The sequence below is a fragment of the Schistocerca nitens genome, chromosome 2 (genome assembly GCF_023898315.1).
Source record: "Schistocerca nitens isolate TAMUIC-IGC-003100 chromosome 2, iqSchNite1.1, whole genome shotgun sequence".
Classification (NCBI taxonomy): Eukaryota; Metazoa; Arthropoda; class Insecta; order Orthoptera; family Acrididae; genus Schistocerca; species Schistocerca nitens.
The window spans coordinates 730,196,678-730,222,036 of record NC_064615.1 but is presented as its reverse complement, the minus strand read 5'-3'; the positions used below and the strand labels follow the sequence as shown (position 1 = coordinate 730,222,036).

Genomic DNA, 25,359 nt, shown 5'->3' with positions numbered 1-25,359 from the left:
TTTAAATACATGTTCATACGAAAAGAACATAAGCAGAATATCTAATAAAATCTGAAATACACCTCACAACAGTTTAAAAATTTTATTTATTTATCTATTTAGTTACTTTTTTTTGGCGAAAAAAGAAGGAGAAACCAACTTTCGTTTGTCTCATTTATTGTACTTCAGCCTGCGTGATAGCAAAGTTCCCACTCTGTGCAATCAAATAGTATGTGGCACTGCAAATTATATATTAAACTTCTTAACTAAGCTTTTTTCTTCGAGGAAAGGTTATTTTTGTTTTTTATTGGAACAAAATTTGCATTTGCGTGTAGACATAACAGTGGTGTTCAGACAAATGATAACACACCACATCAAGTGCCAACAAGAGTACTTAAACTTTGTAGCCTGTCTTCTATGCCCACAGAAACCGCTAAAGTGTTATAAGAATAACTGGAATAAGATCCAGCACACCTCACTGCAACAAATGGCAAAAATTAATTTGCTTTTTAAATTAGAAAGACAGTGTCAAGAATATTCAGAACATATTTGTGTCCCAGCTAAAATTCCGGCGATGCGGGAAACAGAAGCCGCAAAAGGGACTGTCCCGTTTTCTTTACGAGACGAATTCCAGCCGTCAGTTGTGCTTCTACCGTTCACTGACAACAGAGAAACAGACGAGAATGAAATTAAATTATTCTGTATTGTCGTTGTTTCATAGCACACTTACGTCGAATAATCCGATTTGGTCAGTTCACCGCTCCGTGTTTAAAGGAAAAATGTTTGTGCTCGTGTGCCGTGTTTAAAGTAAAAAGCTTTGTTCTCATGTGCGGTGTAGTACGATTAGAACTGGATACAGTCTTTCTTCCTTTCCTTTTACAATTTTTTTCTTTTGTTTTGACTGTTGGTTGACAATTTTCTAAGTGCCTTAACATGAATAACTGTGGAAAAAGCAAACGTGCAAAATTAAATGGGGCGGCATTTCGGAAGTTATCGAAGAACGTGAAGACAATTTCTAAAAACGCTTGTCAGAGTAGATAAATGTTTTGCAAAAAATGTTGCTGGTTCGACTTCGAGTTGAAGTAGTACGGATGCACTGCATCCTGCACTGCACTTGTTGTAAAAGAAGTAAATACATACGAAAAAAAAGTTAAAAATGAAAGAAAGCAGATTGTTCCTGATTTCGAGTTTCATTAAAATCTAAGTGTCGAGTCAAACATTATAATAAGAAATAACTTCGTTGTGATGATCCTGCAGAATGGTGTGTCAATGAATCAACAATGGACATTCTATTACTACGTGGCATAATCAAAATTGTACGGTGATTTTTCTAGTTCAAGAAGATCAATAGGCGATAAAACCAGATATCTGAACAAAAATGTATTTTACCGTAAACTTTTCAATGGTGAATCAACTTTGCGTGATTTTCTAGTATACTCCTGTACCACTGATGCTGTTTTTTGTGCACCATGTAAATTGTTCTGAGGTAAGGCCGCGATTGCTAGTAATGGTATTGGAGATTGGAAAAATATTTCTAATATTTTATCTCATAATGAGAATTCACTTGAACACAAAAATTCTGAGTTATCACCCTTAACAAGAAAAAAGTCACTTGGAACAATAGATAAACAAGTCCATTCATATGTTGAGAAATAAAAAATGTACTGGCGCAGTGTGTTGAAAAGGGTGTTTGTAGAAGTGAGGAAGCTAACAAGTCGTGGACTTCCCCTACGTGGACACGTTGAAAGATTCCATTATTACATAATGGCCAATTTATGATGTCTCTTGAACTTATAGCCGAGTTTGATCCTTTTCTCGCAGAGCACATTGAACGATATGGAAATCCAGGGCAGGGACATACAAGTTATCTTTCTTCAACAATCTGTGATGAAATAATAGAGCTTTTTTCTGAACGAATAAAAGGAATTATCATAAGTTAAATAAAACAGGCCAAATATTTCTCTATAATAGTAGATTCTACTGTGGATATTTCACATATTAATCAATTATCTTTCTTTGTAAAATATGTGAACGAGAATGATGAACCTGTTGAACGTTTCCTTCTGTTTTAACCAAACCCGGGACACAAGTCCGATAACTTAGCTGAGGCCATACTAAAAGTCTTGTCTACAAATTCCATTGATATTACTGACTGTAGAGGCCATATGACAACGCAAGCAATATGTCAGGTACCTACACTAGTTTGCAGGCACGTTTAAAGAACGACATTCGAAAGCGCATTATGTGCCTTGTGCAGCACATTCTTTGAATTTAGTCGGCACTTGTGCTGCAAGCTGTTGTCTCGGAAAGCTTGTTCATTTTTCAATGTAGTGCAAAACTTTTATACTTTTTTGTCTGCTTCTACACAGCACTGGGATAAACTTCTATCTTTCATGAAACCAGGATGCAAAATGGTAAAAAGTTTATCAAAAACACGTTGGTCAGCAAGAGAGGAAGCGTGTGTAAGTCTATATGAAAACTGGGAGGGCGTTATCAATGCCCTCACACATATTGCCAATAATACGTTTGAAAAACCACTTGTGCGAAATGAGGCTTCAGCTTTATTGAATCAACTCATCAGACTAGAAACAGTATTCATGATGACAGTTATGAAGGACATACTCCAGAGATTTAATAGGTAAATCTGAAATTGCAGAGTGTAAATATTGATAGTCTAAAAGTGCATGAATTATATGAATGACTTGTAGGATTTACTGCATCTATTCGTGGCATGTTCGTCTATAACGAAAATAAATCCATGGAGATTGTGACTGATATAGACTATGATCACACCTATAAAAGATCACGAAAACGCTAACTTCATGATGACGGTTCAAAATGGTTCAAATGGCTCTGAGCACTATGGGACTTAACATCTATGGTCATCAGTCCCCTAGAACTTAGAACTACTTAAACCTAACTAACCTAAGGACACCACACACATCCATGCCCGAGGCAGGATTCGAACCTGCGACCGTAGCAGTCGCGCGGTTCCGGACTGAGCGCCTAGAACCATGATGACGAAGAAGCGGACTCTGAATTAGTTTTTTGGGCTGAAAGGGAAAAATTTAGGGTCGAAACATTTCTCCCAGTACTCGACAACTTGTACCCCGAATTAGTGAGGAGGAAGGAAAGCTATAGAACACTGTTGGACTCCTTCACAGTTTTCAGTAACCTTAAGAACAGTCACCTGATGATATTGCCGAACATGCAGCAAAACTCTAGGTGTCATATGACACAGATTTATAGCCGTTCTTCCCTAGTGAATGTGTACATTTCGTGGAACTTTTGAAATTTTCTGAGATTAGTGATATATCAGTCGAAATGAGTAAATTTTTACCAAAAGAGAGCCTACAGTCCATGTTTCCAAATACTAGTATTGCTCTTAGAATATTTATATGTACGGCACTTCCAAATGGTCAGCAGAACGCTCGTTTTCGGCCGTTAAAAGACTGAAATCGTACCTACGTTCTACGTTGTCTGAGCTGAGACTGAATGCCTTGTCACATCGAAGCCGACCTCCTAACTGATAACCGTATGAACTATGAAGATATGATCAACGAGTTTTCTGCCGTCAAAGTCAGACTCAAACTTTGCTGACTGGTGAGTTTGTTTATTTATTCATATTAGCTTTAAAAATTTAAGATGATAATGTGATTTTTATTATAACTTAGAGCACATTCATTGGATTTACAAACTACGTATTACCTGTTTATTTTACAACTGTCGATGGCACAACGCGGAGCTAAGCCTCGTCTACGTGAAAACGTGACCAAAGGCGTCCGTCTATACCAAACAATACCCGAATGATCCAGGCCGCTCGGCGCTGTGCAGTCAAGTCACACTGATACTGTAGTAGCTGCAATGTACAGTTATCGCGGAAATATACGTAATCGGATAGTACGCTCAGATGAAAAAGTGTCAATAAATAACGAAGTTCAGTTCTGTCGATAAATACGTAAAAGCTTTGCTAATACCGTTGGAAAGAGCTATGGTGAGAGTAGTAGCTGCAGTACAAAATTGTTCGGCCACAACATGGATTAAAGGTATTTTGTAGACACATTATGCAGCATCTAGCTATACAGACCCTAATGCTTTGCACGTTAACTATTAGATTATAAAACAAATTTGATTTTTCCACACTAGCCTGTAAAATTATGTAATAGCAAATCCAGTTCTGTGTTTGTTCCTCTGTATTTAGTTATTAGTTCGTGCACCGAATTCCCTATTTCATTTTCATTTCTTACGCTTTCCTATAGATTTACATGTTTTTTATTTGCTACACATTCAAGTTATTAGATCGTAAAAAGGCAGTTTAATTTTGATTTTGAACGCATCTCTGTAAAAGTACGTATTAATTTCTAATGTAAGACACGTTCGCTTCAATTTTTAGATCGTAACACAACTTTTTTATTTTCCTTTTTCAACGGTTTCGTGTAAAAGAACGTGTTAAAAGTGAATGTTTAACAAAAATCCGTTGTATCCTACACGCTCTGTTGAATTTTTAGGCTATAAAAAAAAGTTGTTTTCCTTGTGTTCGTTTCTGTTGTCTTTCGACAGAAGAAAGTGTTAACACAATGCAGTTTTAAGTTTGTTTTTTCCGCTGCCGTACACCAAGTATAGTTCAGGAACCATGTTACATTTTGATTGTGCGTGACTAGACCTCTGACGCGTCCTTCAGAACAACGAATAGCAGAGTACGGAAACAGCTCACAGCGCTCCCACCCAAAACGGCAATTGTGAAGTGATAGGGTAATAGTTATTATTTAAAACATGTTTTTTTTGGGGGGAGGGGGGGGGGTGGCGCATATAATATGGTGTGTCTAGGTGATCAAAATTTTTAAATCCGCCATCGCGTGCAACAAATGTTTTTCAGTATCAGATTAACCAAGCGATTAATTTAAATGTATTTTGTGAGTAAAACATCCATATATTGGCACTTATTTGATACAAAGCTATGCCAAACTCGTGGTAATCTTAAATTATTGTTTCGACACCCACAGACAATCACAGTCATTCATAATAGCAATCTTATTATAACTTACCGACTCCGTTACTAAGAGGATTACCAAATGGATTATCTGTGACATAATGCTCGCTGAATTATCACACAATGTGACCATTACGGATGTTCGGTTTGCGATTACAGTTTGTATAACATGCCATGCGGATTTTGGTCACTCACAAGTCACAAATCGGAATTTCAGGTGTTCGTTTTTCTCACACGTTCGCCCCCACTTTGCGGCACTCCACGGTCAAGTTTTAATCATTATTATGCAAAATTATCGTTCCTGTTCAGAACTCCTTGTATCCGCATCCAAACATGATGATGCCTGAGTTTCGAACTGACTCTTTAGACTTCATACAGCAGTTATTTGTCCCACAAAATACGCGCGAACGTACTGTCCTCTGATAGGCTGATAAACATCACAGCCAGTCCGCTATTAGTATTGAACTGCGCAATCCCGCGTCATTTACATTTGACCTATCACAAATTAATAGCTGTTCTGAAGAATTTACTAAATGAACAAATTTAGAAGATCCAGAATTACTAAAATAACGCCCTCTTTAACTAAAAGAATTATCGTAAAATGTTATTTGTTTTCCCGGACCCATAAACCGGCTAGTTGTACATTGCGTATAATTCACTTTCTCTGTACAGTCACAGTTCTCACTTTCACGTGTACTCAGTTAGTAGACTTGACGATATTCATTTATTATATTACTTCCCATTCACACCATCATTCACATTAATAAACAAATTAGCGATAATTAATGACAGTCATAATAACCACAGTAACTACAGTTCTGTTTTCAAAGTTTGTTTTAACTACTTGATAATTTCATAATCCGTAAGAAACTGACCACCTTCGGCCACAGTTGTAGCTGCTCGCAACTAGCTACTGGATCAGGACAGGTCTGTCATGCGATAATCATGACCCATTGTCTGCAGCTGTCCGCCCGCTACTGTCTGTTAGGTAACACAGGCGCGGTATGGAGCGCTACGTCTCAGTGTGACTCTCACTTGCCGACTGCATCCACACAGCTTAGCCTCCACGATGTGTGGGCTACCGCTACGTACTAAAAAAATTAAACTGAAAAGAAAAGCCCAACGTAATACCAGGTGAATGCTCCCCGTAGCGTCCCTCTCTCCAGCCTGCATCCGTGGCTCTGTGCGTGTTTCGAGCAGCCGATCGCCTGGATCACGGCGTCCCCGAACACGACCATCCATCTTGTGTAACAAGAAACGTGATTCACCCGACCAGGTCGTAAGTCTCTGTTGATGCATGGTCTATTCTCGATGATCCCGTGCCTACTACAGTCGTAATTGACGATGTCGTTGGGTCGACATGAGAACACGTAGCAGTCTTCTACTGTGGAGCCCCATGTTCAATAATGTGCCCTGAACGGTGTACTTAGAAATACTTGTGCCTGTACTCTGTCGTCAGATCTGCCACAAATCACCGGCCTGCCCTGCAGGGTGGGCAGCACTCCGACCTCTTGGTTCTGTGTTGAGGAGGAATCGTCTAACACCTTGTCAACTGCTCGCGGTTTCACCGTCCATCAACCCCTTCCCGAAGATATCCACGACTGTAGTGTGAGAACAGACGACCAGCTTCGGTGTTTTCAAGGTTTTCGTTCCCAGACGCCGGGCCATAACAATAAGGCATTTTGTTAATGGATTTCCCTATTTTCAGCCTGCATCGATGCTGTAGTGATTCCCCATCCTTCTCTGCTCGGCTTACAAACTTGCCTTACTGCATCAAATGGCCCCAACGTCAGCAAGCAGCATTCACTATCGAAGTGGGCAGTGGTCGTAATGTTCCAGGTCAGCAGTGTACAGGGGGCGGATAAAAACGCGGAAACATCAAAAACACAACATATTATAATGGCTAATACTGTGTAGGTAACGTTTTGGCGTTTAAAACAGCTTCCAGTCGTCGCGGAATGGATAAATACAGGCCCTGCACGATTTTCAAGGGAATCTGATACCATTCTTTCTTAAAAAAGGGCTGAGTTCAGGTAAAGTTGCAGGATGTAGATCGCGATCACGCTCCCTTCTCTCCAAAATAGGCCACAAAGGCTCAATAATATTGAGATCTACATCTACATACATACTCCGCAATCCACCACATGGTGCGTGGCGGAGGGTACCTCGTACCACATGGTGGTGAGTGTGGTCGCCAGGAGAGATGCGACATTTTATCCTCGAGCTCACAAAACTAGTCTCGGACGATGCGAAATGTGTGAACAGGGACCCTGTCTTCTTGGAACACAGCGTAATCACTGGGGAACAAACATTTTCCCATCGAATGGACCTAATGAGCCATTATGGTCACATAGTCCTTGGCAATAACGCTACCCTGCAGAGCTACTATGAAGCCAGTGAAATACCGCAATATAGCTGCCCAGCACCAAACGCTCGCCATGTTTCACTCTTGGAACGCAAAACGGCCAGCAAATGGAAACAGTGTGAACCACGACTCATGCAGCAAAAATAACATTCTTCCAATGTGCCACAGTCGAGGTTTTATGGCTTCGGCACCAGGTTTTCCTGTTACCGGCGTTTCCATCATTGATGTGTGGTTTCGCGATTCCAGGTCGCACTGCGTGGTCTACTTATGGAGCTCCCTTCGTTTTTTCGGCGCTGACACAATTCGCAAGTGCGAAGTTCAGTTCTGCAATGATTTTGCAGCTGTCCTCTTCTATGACCGTCTGTCACGATCAGTCGACACACACTTTTGTCAGCGTTGTTACTTAGCGTATGATGTCTTCGGCTTTCTCAGTATGCGATGTAAGTATTGGACAAGATGCCTCTTGAATCATCAAATACTTCGACCTCCTTGGTTACGAAAGCACCAACAATTTGCACACGCTCGAATTCTCTTAGCTCCGACATAAGGCACCACAGAACCTCGTTCTCACAACGGCCGACACTTGCAACGCATAGAGGATATTGCACAGATGCAACAGCGCCATCTTAAGGCTTAACGGTTCCCGTCAGCGCGTTGTCGGGTTGAGTATAACAGTTTTAAAGTGTTCTTTCCGTCCTTCCCGAACCTCACCTTCCCACACTACTTCAGGGAGAAAGTCGTGGTTGGGGTCTTGCCTTGTTCTTCATGTTGCGACGTATCAGGGTGGATGATTTAGAATTCGTTTCTTGTTGAAAGAAGAATTGTAGTGATGGTGTCTCCCACAATGTTTGTCTCCTATTTTCAATCAGTAAACCAACGATCAGCCGTATGGAAGCGTCAGTTACGTCTGAGCTTTTTTTTTCTTTCTAATTGCCGTTTTACGTGTTCAGCGATTTCGCAGCTACGGGAGTGATAGAACATCGTATTAACATCACGTTATTTTTTCAACTAGGGAAACAAGCGGAGAAAACGTTATGTGTGTGACGATCTACAGTCGAGCCAGTGGAAGACTGCTTCTTCACCACGACCAAAGGAAGCAATACAGGTGAGAATCAACGTTAAAACAATTTTGGTTAGGTTTTTCAGCATGAAATGGCCAGATCACCATGATTTTGTTCACCTAGTTACCGTATTAACCAGAAAAACTATCTTCAGGTGCAAAAACGATTAAGCGAGTTGCTATACAAAAAGAATATCCTGCACTGTGGCGTTCGGACTGTCTAGTGTATCACGACGACGTTCCAGGCCGTAAAGCTTTTAGGTAGAGAAGAAGAACAATTTTCCTCCTCACCGTCTCTGGTCCTCTACGATTTCGTTGGCAATTGTGGGGCTTCTTATATCGTGAAGCCACTTAAGACGTGGCTCCATACCAACACCCCACCACACTTGGACACAGAATCCTGTGAAGAGCGCTTCACTGTTTTCTCGGTGGAGGATTCCAGTTTCGCGTGTCTGTGCGTCAATTTTCAAACCAACTTTAGAGTCGTGCGAGAAAATCCGCCTCCTCACTCTATTAAATACAGCAAGCTACCATAAAATAGCAAATTCCTCGGTTATACCAATGATCGTTCCCAGCACGATCTGTACTTTGTGTTGTCGACCGCACGCGGTATATAATTTTCTTCATCCTCAGTGTGTTCTCACTGCCCCGAAACCGCACTACAAGAGGCTCACGCCAACTAGTTAGTTATTTAGATAATTAGTCAGTTACATGTTCCACAGATCATTAGAACAATCCTTTTGTCGAGGTGATGCGGAATGAATCAGTTTATGGGGAATGTATATATGATTACTGTGAACATTAATGAACACTTTAGTTTTTAGTCCTGCTCTTGAAACTACAATTAAAAACAAGTTCCTTTTTGTTAGTACAGGCAGCCAGTTTTAAATAGAAATTCATCTAAGGAAAAGAAAGATTTTAGATCAGATTTAAAACACACTTATTATCTGTCAGACATTTTATGTTATTGAGCAATCGATCAAGAATTTTGTTGCTGTTTATTGGACTCCTTGCTGAGCCAGTGATAGCTAGTGTTGTAGGTAGGAATATGACTGTTCTAAAATAGTGATGGATTATTTATGACGAATTTCATTAGCGAATACATGTATTGTCACAGTAGAATAAAAATACCTAAAGCCTCTAGTGGAAATATGCAAACAATGTCAGAAAATTGATTCGTTTGTTTCCAAGACTAACCAAAGACTAGCAACCATAGACGAGCAAAAGTAGCTGAACTTAATTGCTTGAGAAGCTCAGTAAAATGCTTCTTCCGGTTCAAGCTTCCATCAATGCGTACAGCCAAAAATTTGAAGCATTTTACCCTATTTACCGTATTTTTACGAACTCCTATCTGTGTGCAACAATTATTGGTATGATTCTATTTGTTGTACAGAACTGAATATAGTCATCAAAACTTATGTAGAGTCCATTTTTAGAGAACCACTCAGTAATTCTGCGAAAACCATCATTTTCAATCTCTTCTGCTGCTTTCTCTCTAATGGGACTTATTGTAACGCTAATGTCGTCGCTTATAAATACCAACTCTGCCTGTTCAGTATTAAGCAGTTCATTCACATATACAAGGAATAGGAGTGGACCCAAAAGTTGAATCCTGTGGGACTCTCTTTGTGATTTCTCCCCAGTACAGCGTTGTTTGAATTATCCAGGACAACTTTTTGCATTTGGTTTGGTAAGTATGATTTAAACCAGGTGTGTGGAAAGCCATCAGCTACATAAAAGTTGAGTTTTCTGAGAGAGTAACGTGATCTACTCTATCAAACGTCTTGAAAAGATCACAAAATACCAAGTGGTGATATCTTATTATTTAAGGTTTGTAATATTTGGTGAGTGAATGTGTAAATCACATTCTCAGTCAAGCAACTGTTCTGGAATCCAAACTGCGATATGCTAAATAAATTGTTTCTAATTATACGGAGGATTAGCCCAGAATACATTAGTTTCTAGACTTGTTTTGGTGAAAGTTGTCAGTATGGAAATTGACTGATAACCATTTAAGTGTTTCTTGTCGCCCTTATTGGATATCCTCCTGAGGCATATAGTGCCAAATTCTGTCCAACTGGCGCGTTAGATCGTCAAAAACCGGAAATGTTGGAGGGCTCTGTCCATAATACTCCAAAAGTTCTCAATTTGGGAGAGATCTGGCGACCTTGCTGGCCAAGGTACGTTTAGGCAAGCACGAATACAAACAGTATGCGGGTGGGCATTTTCCATAAAGGGCTACAAAATAGGTCGTTGAATACAGTAGACGGATGGCAACCAAAGTGGTCTTGCTATGTAAAGAATTGGCACCCCAGATTATCGTTTCTGGTTGTCAAGCCGTATGGCGAGTGACAGTCAGGTTGATATACCACCGCTGTCCGGGACGTCTCCAGACACATTTTCGGTCTGGAATCTGGCTGGAGATTCTCGGCGGGCCGCGGCTCGTTGGCGGCCGTGTGGTGCCGAACGTTAGCTGGGGTTCAGGGACCGCATGGCTGGGAATTCCATGGCGACGCTGTGCCGATGAAGGAGACATGCCGGCAGTGGCAAAGGTGGCGGACTTTGTGAAACCTTAATGGCAGACATTTCACAGTTCATATAGAAATTAATAGCAGCCAGAGGAATCATGATACATCAAAAAGAAAAATTTACATTACCATTATTTGCACGACGATTGTGATGGTGTAATCAGATTTTCAATATCTTCATTAGTTTAAAGGTTAGTACCTGACAATAAATTATACAAGTAACACCCAGCAACGAATATCCAAAATCTAAACGGTTTAACCGATTTTGTCGATCGATGTATCTGATAATTATTAGTGTATTATTCTAGTGTATTATTCTAGTGTATTAGTAGCTATTAGTGTAAACCTAAACTGGTATGTATTACAGGCATGTAACTTGAATAGTACATGAGTTATTGGAGGTCAAAGTGGCTGATTACTATCGATCGCGTCAGGCCATAAGTACCCCACAGTCACACGAAAAAACGGTAGCAGCATGCTTACAAATATATTTATTCATCTATGTCTTTGTTTATATCCGATATAAACTATTCATGAAGAAATTGGTCAATTATTTACTGTGTTTTAGAAAGCACAGAGATAGGCTACTGGCCTACCTTTTGTTGCTATTCCTTTGATATATGTTTATTTAATTTGTTTATGTATTGAATAATGTGGGTTGAGCGTGTTTATGGTCCATCCGTAGCAATATTTATTTAATTTCGAGTTATTTAAATGTAAATCCAGTATTTCGAATGTCGTTCATTATGTTTGTGAGTGTGTGTTGGCTCGGAGACAGGGCAGGAGTGCTCTAGCCAATCACAGCGATCGTTCCAAAACGGACACGTGGAGAGACTGTATGGAGGGAAGGGACGAGCATCATTTTGAGAGAGGACAGAGGAGTTCTGGGGAGTACAGGAGAGGACACGGGAGAGTCGTGGACAGTAGAGTGCGACGGACGCACGGTCGAGGGATATAGAAATATTTCGTAGTGCTGACTTGTGCACTTGTGATATTTCCGTAGCTTCTGCAGTGAAGACGTAGTATGCATTTAGAAGTGAATATCTCGCAAGCTGTGTTGTTGTTCATAACTAAATGGTTCAAATGGCTCTGAGCACCATGGGATTTAACTTCTGAGGTCATCAGTCCCCTAGAACTTAGAACTACTTAAACCTAACTAACCTAAGGACATCACACACATCCATGCCCGAGGCAGGATTCGAACCTGCGACCGTAGCGGTCGCGCGGTTCCAGACTGTAGCGCTAGAACCGCTTGGCCACTCCGGCCGGCTGTTCATAACTAATTACGTGAAGTAGGAATCTATTGTTTCTTTGTTATTCAACTTATATTTTATCTAATTGGTGGACCATCGACACCAATAAGTGTTTTGAAGTAATAAACGGCATTCTGAAAGGTACTTCTTTTATCGTACTCATAATTTAAAGTCGTTAAGGTACCTGGAGATTTTATTTACTTGCAATCTTTAATTTATAAATTACTGTGCTGCATTAAAAATTCGGAATTTCCAAGTGATAGAAACCTTCGACCATTAGATTCATGTGTGTGTTCATATTGTATACTGTAGACTCAGCAGTATTTCGCTTGTAATGCGGCAACTACGCATCCCAGCCCCTAGGCAACGAAACCAGCCAAAACCTTTAATGTTTCATCTCTGAGTCAGAGGGTACATAGTTGAGGGCCACATCACTCATCATTTAATTTAATTTGAAAGCCCGCAAACCTCAGTGACTAGAGTAGAATTCGTGTTCATTGCTGAGCATCGCTTCGAATTGAGCTAGATGATCAGTAAAGACGTGTATGGAGACGGCCCCGAGAGCGGTGGGGTGCGACGCAACACCCAGGAGCGATGGCCTGAGGCGCTATTTCTTTCAACGGCAGAATCACTTTGGTTGTCACCTGCGGCACCATTACAGCACAGCGGTATGTCGACAGTATTCTGTGCCCCCTTTTGTTGTCCTTCATGGTGAGAAATCCTGTGCTTACATTTCAGCAAGGTAGTGCCCGCCCGCAGTTTCTACTGCTTGTATCCGTGGTTGCCAAAGCGTAATTTCTCCAGAAAGGTCGCAAGATCTCTTCCCAATTGAGAATTTTTGGAACATTTTGGACAGACGCCTCCAACCATCTCGGGATTCTGACGATCTAACGCGCTTTTTGGCAAACTCTGGCACGATACTCCTCAGGAACAACTTTATCAATCAGTGCCAAATAGAATAATAGCTTGGAGAAAGGCCAGAACTAGATCAACTTGTTACTAACTTGCTCAATTTGTGAAGCTCTTTCTCTTGAATAAATGACCTAATTTTTCTGAAATTTTAATCATTTGTGTGTCTATATATATGTACATCACATCTGCCAAGTTCTGTCTAATTCCGATAATTTCATCGTGGTGTGTCTTTTTTTTTTTTCTTAGAGTGTATAAAAGGCAGTAAAATGAAAACGAGACGAATGGAAATAAGTAAATAATCTGTTTATTACTTCAGAAGTAATCGCTGTAACTATTAATATATTTATGCCACTGTGTTACAAGACGGTCAATGCCTTCACGGACTGTAGCAGGCTTGCACCTCTTCGTCCGAAGGAAATCGGGCTTGTCCACTTGTTGTTTCGATTACGCTGCAGAAGTTTCTCCCTTACACGTTATCCGTAATCCCGATCTTTCCTCATGCGATTTCCATGATTTTGGGCCTTGAAGAAAAACATTCGTGGCCGTCAGTTTGCTTCGGACGAGGAGATGGACACCTAGGTGCAATCATGGTTTCGTAGGCAACCGGAGACATTTGCCCATGAAGATATCGACAATCTTGTTTCACAGTTGGATAGACGTATTAACAGATATGGCGATTACTTTTGAAATAATAAACAGTTTACTTCCTTTTTTCCTACATATCTCGTTTTCATTTGACTGCTGCTTATGTAGACCTAGTTTCTTCTCTTATTGTTAATACTGATTCTTAAGTATTTCTTAAGTAGGCTTCCGCGGGACTGTTGTCGGCTTTCTTCCAGTGTTTGCCAGTTCTTGGTTTTCGACATTTCCGTGCTGCCATTCCTCGAGTCTAACTTGTGAACTTTCGTCCTGTTCTCGTTTGTAGTTGTTCAATATCCACTGTTGGTATGCGTCCGACGCTCTTGAACAATATTGTAGGACGTCTCAGACAAGTGTCTCGTAAGTAATCTCTTTGGTAGGCTGCATTTTCCCTGTACGATATTCTACCAGAGCAGCGAAGACAGCTATGAATTATAGGATTAGATCATTTTATTTTAAAATAGAAAAAGAAAACGGAGATTATAATTTAACGTCCCGACGACAGCGCCATCATTAGAGACGGAGCACAACCTCAGATTACGACAGGATGAGAAAGCGAGGCTGCAGTACTCTTTCCAAGGCAACCATCCCGGCATTTGCCTGCAGCGATTTAGGGATATCACGGAAAATCTGAATCTGGATGGGCGGAAGCGAATTTGAACCGTTGTCCTCTCCAATGCGTGTCCAGTCTGCTAACCAATGCGCCATCTCGGTCAATCACTCTGTTTCATATCCCCGCAAGTTGTTCAGTTGACTGATTCCAGTTGTGACACACTAATGCCGTGGTCATAGTATAACATGTGTAATTCTTTTTTTTAAGTGCACAATTCATCATTTCTAGACATTTGAAGCAAGTTGCTGATCTTAGCACCACTTTGAAATCTTGTCGAGATGCGTCTGAGTAATTGTCCGGTTTTTTCAGATAGTATTTTATTATAGACAAGATGCAAAAAAGTTGAGGTTACTGTTAATGCTGTCTGCCAAGTCATAAGTAAGGGAAAATATTTTGTTGGGACGCCCACCTGCACAGGGAGAAATGAGAAGAACGATCTGAAGGTGGTTCGATGAACCCTCTTGCAATCTCTTAAGTGTTAATTGCTCAGTAATCACGTACGTGTCGCTGTAGATGTAGAGTCTACAAAATGTACAGCAAGGGGTCGAACTCTCCTGCGTGGGTCACATCTGAAGCTACTTCTACTCTCGTTGACGACTCTCCATCCAAGGAAATGCGCTGCGTCCTCCCCGCCAGAACTTCTGAGTCCAGTCACAAATTTCCTTTGAAACTCCATATGGTCGCAGTTTCATTAATTAATTGTTGGCTCGCGTAATGACCAGGAAGATAAAATTACAGAAATTCGAGTTTCCAAGGCGGCTTACGGATTGTATTTGTTAGAGCGCACTATCCAATAAAGATACTACTTTACGAAGTCCGAATGTCATGGATGTGGAATGAAATACTAACGAGAGATAGAAACGTAGGTGAGCGGGGTATCTGAAAAAGTGAAGTTGTTTCTTGCGTCAGCAGCTTCCAGAGGGCAGCAACCAGCACAGCGAACGCTGCACCGGTGTCGAGTTCTGCCTTCAGTCTACCTTTGTCTTACGGTAAGTCAGCACACACGGATGCGCGCAGAGAGGTGGGCGGGGGGCACGGAGGAGGCGAAGTGGAAGCAGCCGCTATCGGCATTCCGCGCAGGCGCCGCGTGGGCGCGGGAAGTCTTACCTATCGGCCTCCCAAAGGCCGGCGCGGCGCGCGCCTTGCGCAACCGTTCCTCTGTCACGCCGCGTCGTGCACTCTTCCGCCACTCGCTCCTCTTTTGAGACCTGCCCGCCGGGAAGCCCGGCACCTGTCAAGCCTTGACCGTTCCTCATTACGCTCGACGGCACATTATTGCAATGTCGTCATCTTAACTCTCCTGGCAGGACAAGACTGATAACGACAGTACTAAACCGAGTACGAAACACAGACAGCTGGACTCAAACGGAAAGTATTCGTCTACGTATCCCGCCGTACGCACTAGCACCTCTGCTACTCCTAAGCAGCATTTCTTTGACGTACGAACCAAGTTCTGGATCTCAAAACATCGCCACAGTTAGTCGCAGAAAGGTTCCTCTAATCACCGTACAGGATTCCAGCACTGACATGTTGAGGAGAGAACTATTGCTGTGCAAGCGTTACATTGACCTCGCATTCAAGAGGAACAAGAGTCACACCTCAATCCGGCATCGTCATGTAATCTTTCCGCGGATTCCTTAAATCCTTTCAGGCGAATCCTGGGATAGTTCCTTCAGTAAAGCGACGTCCTGTTGTGTTTCTAGCTTCGTTTACGGGGTATACTTATATACTTTTAATTTACATCTCGAAGTTCTAGTTCTTCTGTTGTGCTTGACAAACGGACGTTGTATCAAATCGAAATGTGATTTATTGAGTTGTTTCAGGTGAATAAAGTACCAGTGTTACAGAATCGTCCTGTAATATTTTAACACTGAGAAGATGGAAAAAATACCAGAGATTCATTTTTTCCCTCAAAAACATGATTTACAGAGTATACCGCCAATGTTTCGATCGATAATCTGCCAGGAAGGGAAGCTTTACGGCCTCTTTTACAAGCACTCGTGCACCTGCCATAGGAATGTATCGATATATGTCGTAAATGATTAGTAGAAGAGACGTTTTTCCTTGTTCAAAGTCCAGCGACGGTTTACCGGCGCTCATGGTAATCTCTGGATTCAGTGATGGAAGGCCACTCGAGACGCTCTGACGCCACAGGGACTTCTGTATCCCACACTACTTGATTAAAAATATTCAGACACCCCTGTGTACTGCGGAACTGACCACTACATGTCACGAGAGGCGGAACCACCAGCCTAAAAGCCGGCCGGGGTGGCCGAGCGGTTCTAGGCGCTACAGTCTGGAACCGCGCGACCGCTACGGTCGCAGGTTCGAATCCTGCCTCGGGCATGGATGTGTGTGATGTCCTAGGTTAGTAAGGTTTAAGTAGTTCTAAGTTCTAGGGGACTGATGACCTCAGAAGTTAAGTCCCATAGTGCTCAGAGCCATTTGAACCATTTTTTTAGCCATTTGAACCAGCGTGAAAGGAGGCGGGGAATACTGTGTTGTCAGCATAGAAGCAGTAACAACAGAATCTGTCCGTCAGGAGAGCTCACTGATTTCGAACGTGAATTTGTCATTGGATGTCAGCTGACTAACACATCCATCAGGGACATTTCACCCGTTCTAAAGATGCCCAGGCTACTGCTCGTTATGCGATTATCAAGTGGAAACGCGAAGAAACTCCCACAGTTACTCTAAGACCAAGCATATGTCACGTTCTGACGGACTGCTACGCGTCGAGGATCGCGGAGGGTGGTTGTCAAAACTCACCTCAAATCAGCGGTAGAAATCAACCCTCAGCTGCAAAGTTCTACCGGCAGTCCCGCTAGCACAGTGACGGTGCGCTGGGAGTTAAAAAGGATGGTACACAGTGGTTCAGCAGCTCCTCGTTGGACACACGTTTCTGTAGTCAGTACCAGGTGACACTTGTGGCACAAGGAGTGACGCCACTGGTCGGTCGAGGACCGGAAACGAGTGATGCATTATGATGAATCACGCTTGATCTGTGGCAATCTGTTGGAAGAGTTTGAATTCGGCGAATAGTTGGAGAAAGTTACCTGCCACCATGGCCAATTGGGGTAGGGTTGGGTTGATTTAGTGGAAGGGAGCAAATAGCAAGGTCATCGGTCCCATCGGATTAGGGCACCAAGTGCCCTTTCAAAGGAACCATCTCAGCATTTGCCTGAAGCGATTTAGGGAAAGCACGGAAAACCCGAGTCTGGATGGCCAGACGCGGGATTGAACCGTCGTCCTCCCGAATGCGAGTCCAGTGTGCTAACCACTGCGCCACCTCGCTCAGTCAGGTCTAGTGCCACTTGTGTCTTTTTTATTGTCCTTAAGGTGTGGGCCTATTATTGCGCTTACGAAAACTGTAAATGTGGAAGTATATGAACACATTTTACAGCGTTTAATAGAGGAACGATTCGAAAACGATGACTATTGTATCACCATGACAATAGACCTTGCCATAAATCGGTATCTATTAGGCAGCACAGTAATTTTCCTCAAACAGACTGCCTTGTCTAGAGTCTCAACCCGAATCCAGTGGAGCATGTTTGGGATGAGTCAAAACGTCGACTTTGCTCTAGACCCCGGCTTACATCTCTACCGTCCGGTGGTGTCGGCTATTGAGGAAGAATGGACTGCCATCCTCCCTTGGACATTCAGGCAGTTCGTTGACTGTCCCCAGTAGATAGCAGAGTTGAAGCCGTCGTAAAGCAGAACGGTGGATGCACCCCACGTTAATGTCGACTAACAGGTGTCAGCATACTTTTAGTTAGATAGTGCATAGCGAGGGCGTGGCCCTAGGTGGCATGGTTGATTATCTGTTGTATCTGATAGACGGGTATCGTGTTGGACAACAGTTGGCCAGTCTTTCATTACAACTGAGCTTGCTGACGGTGACGTTATCTACGCATGTTGAACTCAGCACTTGAGCCACGCAGAAACTCCTTTATGCGAATGAGGAACTCGTTAAGACTCCTGGCGTAGTGGCTCTGCTTGACATCCCACGCGCCTAGTGTTGGCTGTATTGCCTCGCTAAATGTATGTAGACTTCATGTCTTGTCCACCCTGCGGGCGAATGTGATTCAGACGGCCAGCACAAGGTCTGGCAACACCAGGGCCACTGTTCCATTCGACGAAGGGACAGTTTAACCAAATGACACTTTTCACTAGTTCAATTATTCCTTTCTCTACACTGGAAACCTAAATTGTTCGTTTACTCTGTATTGTCGTAATTCTGCCTTTAGGGCGTTTCTCGCAATCCGTATGTCTTTTGCAAGCTACTTTACAGTTAATGGTCGCTATAAAAATTAAAGAAATTAACCGACTATCTGCAAATGATTTAGAAATTTCCCAAAAAAGAAGTTTTTTTCCTAGTAAATGTGACAATCTGAATATAATAGACCACTTATATTAATTCACTTTAATTTATTTTAAGAAATACAGGATTTTGCTTGTAAGCAATTGAGTCATTCCAGTGCCTAAAATATTACTATCGTTTTATCTAAATTAGAGCAGAGAAACCCGTAAATATTTCATAAAAGTGAACTGACTAAGCCTGCATGAAAGTTGTCCCTTGCTCACATCGTCGTATATATACTGGATCACACTGTCCCTAAACCTCAAATACGAATTCCATGGTTGCTCTCCCGCTCTTCCTTGAGCGTCCAATATCTGTCTGACCAAAAGAGCAGCGCCTTTTTTGCGGCCTTTTGCCTCTTATTCGTAAGAGATGCACATACTGGTAGTTTTTTTGGTCTTGTATCTTTTCATTTATATTAAATGTATTTACTTGCTGTCCGATATTGACGTTTATTACTTTTTTTCTTAGGTATATCCAACTATTTTTATCCGTATTTCATTTCCTCTGGTTCAGTAGCTCTCTGTTCTTTTTTCTTCAGAGACCAATTTTCACAACCAAAGATCACCGTAGACACCACCAACACTTAATGAAATTTCATCTGTAAGTCTTCCTTCATTCGCGACAGAAAAAAAGAGAAAAGAGACATGCGCTGTCCGCTGATGAATGGGAGGTCACAGTTCTCGTGTAAGCTGCTGTGTATACCGTCTGGTGACAAAACACCCCGCTGCGAAGTTCTGTGCGTAGCCAGTGGATGACAGAGTAACACAGCCAGTTGCAATGAATTCGTATCAATAGTGCTCATACAACGTTCCTGGGAAATCGGTGTTTCTTGAGAGCAGCATCGTAAATTAAGGAGTTAGTAGAGAAACTCTTAAAGTATGTCTAAAAAGAAATTACAATACGAATGTAGAATCAACACACAACACAAATAACACAAATTAGCTGCTAAACCATAAAACAATTTGACTAGTACTGATATTTTTTGACAATTGAAACGAAGGACTGAATAGATAGTAAAGGCCGGCCGGGGTGGACGAGCGGTTCCAGGCGCTACAATCTGGAACCGCGCGACCGCTACGGTCGCAGGTTCGAATCCTGCCTCGGGCATCGATGTGTGTGATGTCCTTAGGTTAGTTAGGTTTAAGTAGTTCTAAGTTATAGGGGACTGATGACCTTAGAAGTTAAGTCCCATAGTGCTCAGAGCCATTTGAACCAAGATAGTAAAGGAAAGAAACCGAAGCTTGAAACTTGCTAGGAGTGAAGGAAGATATGCGTTTAACGTCAGATCGACGACTTGAGCAACGGCTTGGTTTACAGAAGGTTGGAGAAGCAAATGGGCCCTGTCCTTACAAAGAAACCATGCCGGTATTTACCTTAATCGATATAGGAAAATGACGGAAATTCTAAACCTGGATGGGAACACAAACAGTCATCAGCCTTGATAGGAGACCAATGTCTTACTATTGTCGCTGCTCGCTCGCGGACTAGCTTGGAAAGCTTTTAGGGAAATCAAAATCCATTAAAAAAATAAATTTAAAAAATCTAAAAAAAGACGGAGGGTTGCCCGGCGAGCAATAGAGAAACTCAAGCGGGAGTTACTGCGTACGGTTTCTGTCATTGTTTCAGCAACTAGCGATGCCAGACACACGGTAACGGCGCATTATTTAAAATCCTCACACCTCTGCAAGGCGGCTGTAGAAGCCACCTCCTCCACTTTAAGATGCGGCAATCGTAGCCACAACCTCCACTTTAAGATTCGGTAGTCGAAGCCACCACCCACACTTTAAGCTGCAGTGACGGCACGTACCACGAGACTACAGACTTCACTTATTGGGTATGTTGTACCATTAATACTCACAACATTATTTCCTCTTGTCGTCTTTGAATGAAGCCGGTAAATGACGATGGTCTTCGAGTCCCGGTCGGGAGCACAGTTTTGATTTTTCAGGAAGTTTTCAACAATTGTATGAGTTTATAGGCGCTCCAGCTGTTTCACTTTCAACCTCGAACGCTAACTCTGTGCTTTTACGTAGAAACAACAGTGACTGGATAGTAGAAGTCATCTTTCTTTGGTAATTTACTGGCAACTTTGACGAGAATCTTAGGAATGATATCGTACTTGATGGTTACAGCTCTACCAAGGTGCCTCTCAATCCGTTGTATTTATTTCTTCTGTGAGACTATTGTTGTATAGTAAATAATGAAACACATTAAAAGATAAATGTGGTATCATTTGAGTCAGGGATTGTGAGAATTGTTCAAATAAATCGATATCTTCCATGTCGTCTCCGCTCAGCGTAAAGCGACATCTTACACATAATAACAGCGAACGAAACTATGGCATTGACACGTTTACGTGCGAGTGCGTACGCTGAGCTCCTTAAATGTTTCATTTACTTTTTCTTCAGTTTACTTTTGTATGTGTGTGGGTGTTAAAAAGCGACTATTAACTGTGCTAGTATCATATGATAGGCGTCTGGGATAATACGCAGATGACGCAAAGATTATGACCACTACCCACCGTAACACTGAATCCTGCATGGCAGCGTAGTGCGCACGCGACGCGGTGAGGAAAGCATATAAGAAGAGCAGTTAGGAGCTAGGAATCATTCTAAAGATGATACAGGCCGCAAATGGGGAAATACACTGACATAAGCGACTTTGACGGCAGATGTTATGGCTCATTAACTGGGAACGAGCATCTTGGGAACGGCAAAGCTGGTAGGCTGTTAGCATGCTACTGTCGTTAGGATCTATGGAAAGTGCTTGAAGGATGATAAAACGACGAGTAGGAACGAGGTACTGGACGTCTGAGCCGCATCACAGAACATGGCGGTCTGGGGCTTGCCCGCTCTATAAAATGGGATAGGCGGCGTTCTGTGGGAGAAATGACGGCAGAGCACGGTGCCGGTGCAGGCGCAAGTGTTCCGGAGCACAGTGTTCAGTGCACATTGTTGCACGTGGGTTCAAAAATGGTTCAAATGGCTCTGAGCGCTATGGGACTCAACTGTTGTGGTCATAAGTCCCCTAGAACTTAGAACTACTTAAACCTAACTAACCTAAGGACATCACACACATCCATGCCCGAGGCAGGATTCGAACCTGCGACCGTAGCTGTCGCGCGGTTCCAGACTGTAGCGCCTAGAACCGCTCGGCCACTCTGGCCGGCGTTGCACGTGGGGCTCCTATGTATTCTACGTTGAACAAATGACTGTTTAAGTGGGCGTGGAATCATCTGAAATTGAGCGTGGATCATTGGAAACGTGATGGCTGATCGAATGAGTGCTTCTTGTGTTGCAGATCGCTGTTTGTGTTCGGATAAACCGTCATCCAAGCGAAAGGCAGTTCGAAATGTGCTCCACGCCCGGGGACACAGTCCGGTGAAGGCAGTATTAAGCTGTGAGGTCACTCATTTAGGGTTTTATGGGAGCTGTGGCAGTAATTGACAGCGTCATGACAGTTGTAGACTACATGAACATTACTGATGGCAACCTGCATCCCTTCACAGTTGATGACCGTTTGTGATGACATCTTCCAGCAGTATAACTCCCACTGTTACAATGTCAGAATCGTGTTAAATTGGTTTTAGGAGCGTCACTGTGAACTAACTTTGATGTCTGGACCACCAAGTTCGCCTGATCTGAAACAGATGGCACACATATGGGACGCTATCAAACGAGCCCATACTAAAATTAGTGTGAACGAATGTTATTAAAATGGCTAAGAAGGTCGTGGAACAAGGACTATAAATCCGACAGAATTACTCCTACTCAATCCTAACCACTCTCTTAGTCACCTGCGCAATCACACTATCTTACAGAAAAAAAAAAATGGTTCAAATGGCTCTGAGCACTATGGGACTTAACAGCTATGGTCATCAGTTCCCTAGAACTTAGAACTACTTAAACCTAACTAACCTAAGGACATCACACAACACCCAGTCATCACGAGGCAGAGAAAATCCGAGACCCCGCCGGGAATCGAACCCGGGACCCCGTGCTCGGGAAGCGAGAACGCTACCGCGAGACCACGAGCTGCGGACACTATCTTACATCAATTAAGATGACAACGTAAAATCGTTAAAATGTGTTGACAGTGGTAATTAACACACAAGTAATACATACAGTAGAGCTTGTCTGGATTTTGTCTATGGCGACGAACATAACTGTTTGCATGTCGCCCATCGGTTGCGACTACTACTTGTAAATTTCCAAGTTGTTAGAAATAAAACTCCTAACGTTATTTGCTTGAATTGTTGTATAGCATTCCGAGAAAGCAGCATCCCTTATACACCCTATACGAGAAGAGTAGGCAAGGCCCAACAATAATGCTGTTTTCTTATGGGTGGTTGACGGAAACATTTCGGAGCGGACAGACCTCTGACGTCCAAGTTCTGTGATGCGGCGTGGATGTCCAACACCTTGTCTCTTATTCGTCGTTTGAGTCGCTTATGTCAGTATACTTCCCCATTTTCGGCCGGTATCGTCTTTAGAATGACTCTCAGTTCGTCTCTGCTCTTCTTATACGTTTTCCTCGTCGCGTCACCGGATGTATAGTCCCACAGGCTTATCATGCGATACTGACACAATTAATAATCGCTGTTTAATGCACAGAGACATACTAAATTGAAGAAAAAGTAAGTGAAGCATTTAAGATCCACGACGAAGCACTTTGCACGTAAACATGACCATACTGTACTTTCGTTGGCTGTAATTACGAGTAAGATGTTTGCATTGGTCGGAGAGGACGTGGAAGAAATCGGTTTATGTGAATAATTCTCGCAATCTCTGGCTGAAATGACACCACGTCTATCTTTTAATGTTATTCTAGAGTTTATTAAACAAGATTAGTCACACAGAAAAAATAAATACACTGCTGGCCACCGTAAATGCAACACCAAAAAAGACAAGAGGTAGCACAACAAAATTTATTTTGTAGATAACATGTTGACCAAGTATCAAATGATTACGTTTACAGACGTCTGTGACATGTGGTTCCTGCCTGAATCAGTAGCCAGAGTAGCCTCCATTGTTGGAGATCACCGCTGCCATAACTCTCGGCATTGACAAACTGCCTATTGGCTTCTGTCTCGGGTTCTTCGGCCGACGTTCATGTAATGATTTTTCTGACGTTTCGCCAGCACGAGTGGCTGGCATTGTCAAAGCTTCACCCTCCATTGCCGGTGGTGAACTGGAGGCGAGCTCGCGGCCGCAGGCTATATGTACCTGGCGCGCCAACGTCCGAGGGCTTCTCCGCGGTCATTTCCGGTGCGGTTCTCCTCTTGCTACCTGCGACGGTCGTTCGCTGCAGTACGGGAAGCCAGGATCCGTTTACCTTAAGGCTTTCCTCTTTCTTGTTGAAACTGTTCGCGTGTTTTTGGATTTCTACAGCTTCTCTGAACAAGCGCGTGTGATAGTGCTTCTCTACAGCCAGAACTTCCGTGTCGGCGAATTTTATAACGTGGTCGGTCTCATTCAGTGCGTGCTCTGCCACGGCCGATTTCTCCACCTGCCCCAACCTGCAATGTCGCTTATGCTCTTTGATCCTGGTGTTAATGGATCGTCCAGTCATTCCGACATAAACTTTTCCGCAAGTGCAAGGTATGCGGTATATTCCCGACATTGCAAGTGGGTCTCTTTTCTCCTTCGCCGATCTAAGACACTCTTTGATCTTCCTTGTCGGTTTGAAAATCGTCTTTACGCCATGTTTGCGCAATATACGGCCGATTCTGTCCGTCACTCTGGGAATGTATGGCAAAAAGGCCGTACCCGACATTTCTTTTTCTGGTTCCTTACTTCGCCGAGTGTTTGGCTCTGTTACACTTCTAATGTAATTTGTGGAGTACCCATTGCTCCTCAGAACAGTTTCCAGGTGTTGCATTTCTCGTTTGAGGTGTTGAGGCTCACATATTCGTCCTGCTCTCGTTACGAGCGTACTAATCATGCCTCTTTTCTGGCTCGGGTGGTGGTTTGACAGTTTGTGCAGGTATCGGTCCGTGTGTGTCGGTTTTCGATACACGCTGTGTCCCAGGTTTTCGCCGTCCCTTGTGACCAGGACATCTAGAAATGGCAGTTTCTTGTCCTTTTCTACTTCCATGGTAAATGTTATGTTGGCATGGAGGCTATTCAAGTGTCTCAGGAATTCACCGAGCTGTTCTTCACCATGGCTCCACACCACGAAAGTATCATCGACGTACCTGTACCACACCTTAGGTTTGCAAGTCGCCGAGTCCAGTGCCTGTGCTTCGAATTGTTCCATGAAGAAGTTGGCCACCACTGGACTGAGAGGACTACCCATGGCGACGCCTTCCAGCTGTTCGTAGAAATCGCCATTCCACGTGAAATAGCTCGTGGTGAGACATGCATGGAAGAGCTTTTTGATGTCTTGCGGGAACATGGAACCGATGTGCTCCAGAACGTCGCTGAGTGGCACTTTCGTAAATAACGAAACAACATCAAAACTGACCAGGATGTCGTTTGGCGCAAGTTTCAGTTTCCTCAGCTTCTCAATGAAATGTCCTGAGTCCTTAATGTATGTGTCGGTCTTTCCCACGTGTGGCTGGAGCAGAGAGGCCAAGTGTTTCGCCAGTTTATACGTTGGTGAGCCAGGAGCGCTAACGATCGGTCTCAGTGGAACGTTGTTCTTATGGATCTT

At 42.9% G+C, this 25,359-nt stretch overlaps 1 protein-coding gene across 2 annotated transcripts in view; it reads left to right on the top strand.

Annotated features, from left to right (window-relative positions):
• Window positions 1-25,359, top strand: part of LOC126234588 (uncharacterized) — a 185,165-nt gene that overhangs the window by 43,544 nt on the left and 116,262 nt on the right. The window contains exon 2 of one of the 2 annotated variants that reach the window (XM_049943300.1): window positions 8,347-8,439. The exons of the other annotated variant lie outside the window; for it this stretch is intronic. Within the exon in view, the coding sequence (XP_049799257.1) occupies window positions 8,347-8,439 (93 nt within the window). The remainder of the gene's footprint in view (window positions 1-8,346; window positions 8,440-25,359) is intronic. 2 annotated transcript variants of the gene reach the window in all.